The 4,279-nt window shown below is 28.0% G+C and overlaps 1 protein-coding gene across 1 annotated transcript; it reads left to right on the top strand.

The window, feature by feature from the left end:
• Positions 1-1,419: 1,419 nt before the first annotated feature.
• LOC124940243 (glycerol-3-phosphate 2-O-acyltransferase 6-like) lies at positions 1,420-4,052 on the top strand. Its single transcript, XM_047480740.1, has 3 exons — positions 1,420-1,807; positions 1,878-2,163; positions 3,025-4,052. Exons 1-3 carry the CDS (start codon positions 1,434-1,436, stop codon positions 3,922-3,924), a joined length of 1,560 nt encoding a protein of 519 aa, XP_047336696.1. The 5' UTR covers positions 1,420-1,433; the 3' UTR covers positions 3,925-4,052.
• Positions 4,053-4,279: the final 227 nt, after the last annotated feature.

The raw sequence follows: 4,279 nt of genomic DNA, 5'->3' as shown, positions 1-4,279 counted from the left end.
TAACATTAATTAATATTTTTATTTATAATATATTATATAAAAAAATGTTTAACTATAATAACAATATAATAAATAAAATAAAAAATATTTATCAATTATTAATGTTAATAATACAATTAATTATTTTTATTTGATATTTTAATATATATAATATATATTAATAGTATTTATTATATTTTATAGTTTTGTTTATAAATATATTTATATGAATAATTAACAGTTTTAAAATATCAATATACAAATATAATTATTAGTACTTTTAATTTTTGATTGTGTAATGTTTAGTTTTATTGAAATTAAATTATTCTTTTTTTAATAATGCATATACCATTAGAAAAAATAAATAGGGATAGGAGAGACTTGAGAGAGGGATTATGGAAGGGAATGATAGTGTCACTAGACTAACTACATCAATGACTGAAAAAATAATAAAAAGCGAAAAGAGAGAAAATAGAAAAAAAGTTATTAATTTTTTAGCGACACCATGTAATTCCTTTTCAAATTTTTATTTCTCAAATTTTCTTCCCAATTATTTCTCTAATTTAAAATATAATTTTATATGTAATATTATAAATTAAAATAATAAAATATAATTCTATGAATTATTATGTTTGATATTTTATATATATTTATAAGAATATTTAATAGTTTTAAAATATCAATCAATAGTTTGATACATGATTTTTTACATATTTTAAATTATTGATACATATTTTTTATTTTAATAAAAAGAATGTTATTTTAAAAAATTATTATTAAATTAAAAAATTGAGATAAAAAAATAAATTTTGCATCTCGATTTGAAAGAGAACATGATTCTTTATATAAAAATGTGATTTTAATATTTTTTTTTAAGAAGTTGAGAAATAAAATAATAAGTTATATTTATATTAGTAAATTTTTTTTAAAAAATATACATTTAACTAATTTAAATATATATATATATATATATATATATATATATATATATATATATATATATATATATATATATATATATATATATATATATATATATATACCAATTATCCTTTTATAATATTACTGCTTTTAACTTGAATTATAAATTGGGAAATTGCATTACAATGCTTACAAACAATTGGACAAATCAATGGCAAGAATTTTAATGAAAGAGGCTATTTACTTACCCTTCAACTGAAAAAGTAGGCAAAAAAATTCAATGTAACATATATATAAAGATATTGACCATTTTTTCTTTCTATTACCAACTACTTGCTTTTTCTTTCACACCCCAAAATTAACTCCATCCATATCCTAACATATTCTACTCTAATCCTCCATCTCTATCTTATCTTTTGCAATCTCCATTTATTTCTTAAACAACAAGCCAATGAAAAATCCTTTTTAAACCCCCCATCCCATTCATTCCAAAACCAACTTTTCTCTCTTTCTCACACACACACACCACAAAGATGGTTATGGGTTCAAATAAGGAATTTCCATGTATCACAAAATGCAAGAAAGAAGGAAGGTCAAATCAAACAGTGGCATCAGATTTAGAAGGAACACTCCTTCTCTCCACAAGTGATTTCCCTTATTTCATGCTAGTTGCTCTTGAAGCTGGCAGTCTCATAAGAGCATTACTTCTCTTATTATCCTTCCCTTTAATACATTTCATTCATCTATTCATATCACAATCTCTAGCCTTCCAAACCCTAGTTTTTATCGCCCTTGCCGGCCTTAAAATCCGAGATATCGAGCTCGTTTCTAGATCTGTTCTTCCTAGGTTCTACGCCCAAGATGTTCATCCTCAAACTTGGAAAGTTTTCAACTCGTTTGGTAAAAGGTGAGGACATGAATTACATCAAATAATTAACATGTTGAGATAGAATATGATTATTTGAATGTTTAATTAGGTATATTGTTACGAGGAGTCCGAGGATAATGGTGGAACATTTTGCTGAGAATTTTCTTGGGGTTGATAAGGTTGTTGGGATGGAATTGGAGACGTATTGGAAATCGAGTAGGGCCACTGGGTTTGCTAAGAAACCGGAAATATTGTCAGACTTGTCAGAAGTGAAGAACAGTGGAGAAGTTGATGGTAATTGTTTGATCAAAGAATTTGGAAAGGACTTTCCTCATGTGGGTCTTGTCTCGTTTGATACTATACAGACTCACCTTCATTTTTTGTCTCTTTGCAAGGTACCATTTTTAATCTTCTTTCTTTCATTAAATAAATAATATTATCAACTATCTTGGTAAACAAAAATATCAATTATAGTTTACATTACAAGTTAAGGTTTTTGAACATTTTTAATATAATGAATCATTTTGAAATTTCTTTATTTGGACTAATTAGGAATTATTTGTTTTTTCTTTCTTTTATGGGTTTTGAATTGTTTTAGATGTTTTCATATATATATTAGTTTTTTTAAAGTTTGATTGGCTTATAGAAGTAATGTTATTTCTATTAATAAAGTTTGTTTTTTTCATACAATCTATGTGACTTTTGTGTTGACTATAAATCATGCAAAATTTTCCTGTCCTTTTTTTTCTTAAATAAAAATTTATTTAACGTGTTTAACAAAATAATTATTATCTATTAAATCTTCATGTTTTCAAATCTTTTAAAACTTATAATTAAGTATTAATTTAGTAATTTTTAACATATATATTTTCCATACAACTATATATATTCAAACCCCTAACTCTAAATACTAAATATTTATATATATCATAATATTTTAAAATTAATAATAGATTTATATTATTTCTCTAACTAGTTTTTAATATATATTTTATTTTGGGTTCCAATTTTTACCAAGCTAGTACATATTTGTTGGAATCTTCATTTTACATTAGTTTCAAATCCACAATTCTAAATCTCAAATTAAGTTCAAACCCATCTTTTAAATTTTGTTTTTTTATATGAAATTGTTAATTATATTGGCTTAGAATCTCTCCAAATCAACTTTATTTTGTTCATTCATGCCTTTTTTTAAATCCATCATTAAAACCATTTATTTTTTTGCATACCTTAATCAAATCTCCTTCTAATTGCAGGAACGATTCATGGTACCAAGATCCAAATACAACCCATTACAAAAACCCCATCTCTTAAAACCAATTATCTTCCATGAAGGTCGTTTAGTTCAAAGACCCACTCCTTCAATAGCCCTCTTAACATTCTTATGGCTACCCATAGGAATACTACTATCCCTATTAAGAGTCTACATAAACATCCCTTTGCCCGAAAAAATCGTCAAATACACATACAAACTCCTAGGAATCAAACTAATCGTCAAAGGCACCCCACCGCCACCACCCACCCCGGGCCAAGCCGGAGTCCTATTCGTTTGCAACCACCGAACCGTACTAGACCCTGTCGTAACCGCCGTCGCCCTCGGTCGGAAAATCAGTTGTGTTACATACAGCATAAGCAGATTCTCCGAACTAATTTCTCCGATCAAAACTGTCGCACTTTCAAGACAGAGAGAGAAAGACGCGGCGAATATAAAACGGTTATTGGAAGAAGGAGATTTGGTTATATGTCCGGAAGGTACAACGGGAAGGGAACCGTTTTTACTTAGGTTTAGTGCTCTTTTTGCGGAGCTAACGGATAGGATTGTGCCGGTTGCTATTAAGACGAAACAGAGTGTTTTTTATGGAACTACGACCCGTGGGCATAAGCTACTTGACCCGTATTTTGTTTTCATGAACCCGATACCCACTTATGAAATCACGTTTTTGAGACAATTGCCTAAGGAGGTTAGTTGTGTTGGGGGAGGGAGACCGGCTATTGAAGTGGCGAATTATGTTCAAAAGGTTTTGGGTGGGAGTTTGGGATTTGAGTGTACTAATTTGACTAGGAAAGATAAGTATATTATGATGGCGGGGAATGATGGTAATGTGGTTAATGCAAGTGAGAAGGAGAAGAAGAAGGTGGAGAGAAATGGGAATTGATGTTTAAGAGTATTGATTATGCTAGTTGATTATGCAATGAAAGCTATTGTTTGTAAATTTTCAGTCTTGTTAAAGTGGTTTAATGATTGGTTATGAATTATGATGAATGGGAACTTTATTAAGTATAATGTAGGAATGATTATATTTGTGTCTTCTTCTTTTTTGAATTCAAAGAAAGCTATGTACCATGGAACTTTTGGAGATGGAATTGGTTTAGATGACAAGATGTTGTTTGATAAGCATGAGTTCTTGACATTTATTCTTTGCCACTAAGCATAGTAACTAATTTTATTAGTTCGAGTTTTTATACTCGGATAATTTAAAAAATTATTATCAATAAAGTATTTTGTAAGTC

Source organism: Impatiens glandulifera, chromosome 5 (assembly GCF_907164915.1).
Source record: "Impatiens glandulifera chromosome 5, dImpGla2.1, whole genome shotgun sequence".
Lineage (NCBI taxonomy): Eukaryota > Viridiplantae > Streptophyta > Magnoliopsida > Ericales > Balsaminaceae > Impatiens > Impatiens glandulifera.
Note: the sequence above shows the minus strand (reverse complement) of the source record. Positions and strands in the feature narration are given on the sequence as shown.

What these genes read in the sequence shown, in the direction of transcription:
- LOC124940243 (XM_047480740.1), top strand. Translation starts at nt 1,434, where the DNA reads ATGGTTATGGGTTCAAATAAGGAATTTCCATGTATCACAAAATGCAAG. An exon ending in TTCAACTCGTTTGGTAAAAG is followed by an intron (nt 1,808 to 1,877) that starts GTGAGGACATGA and finishes ATGTTTAATTAG; the next exon opens with GTATATTGTTACGAGGAGTC. An exon ending in ATTTTTTGTCTCTTTGCAAG is followed by an intron (nt 2,164 to 3,024) that starts GTACCATTTTTA and finishes TTCTAATTGCAG; the next exon opens with GAACGATTCATGGTACCAAG.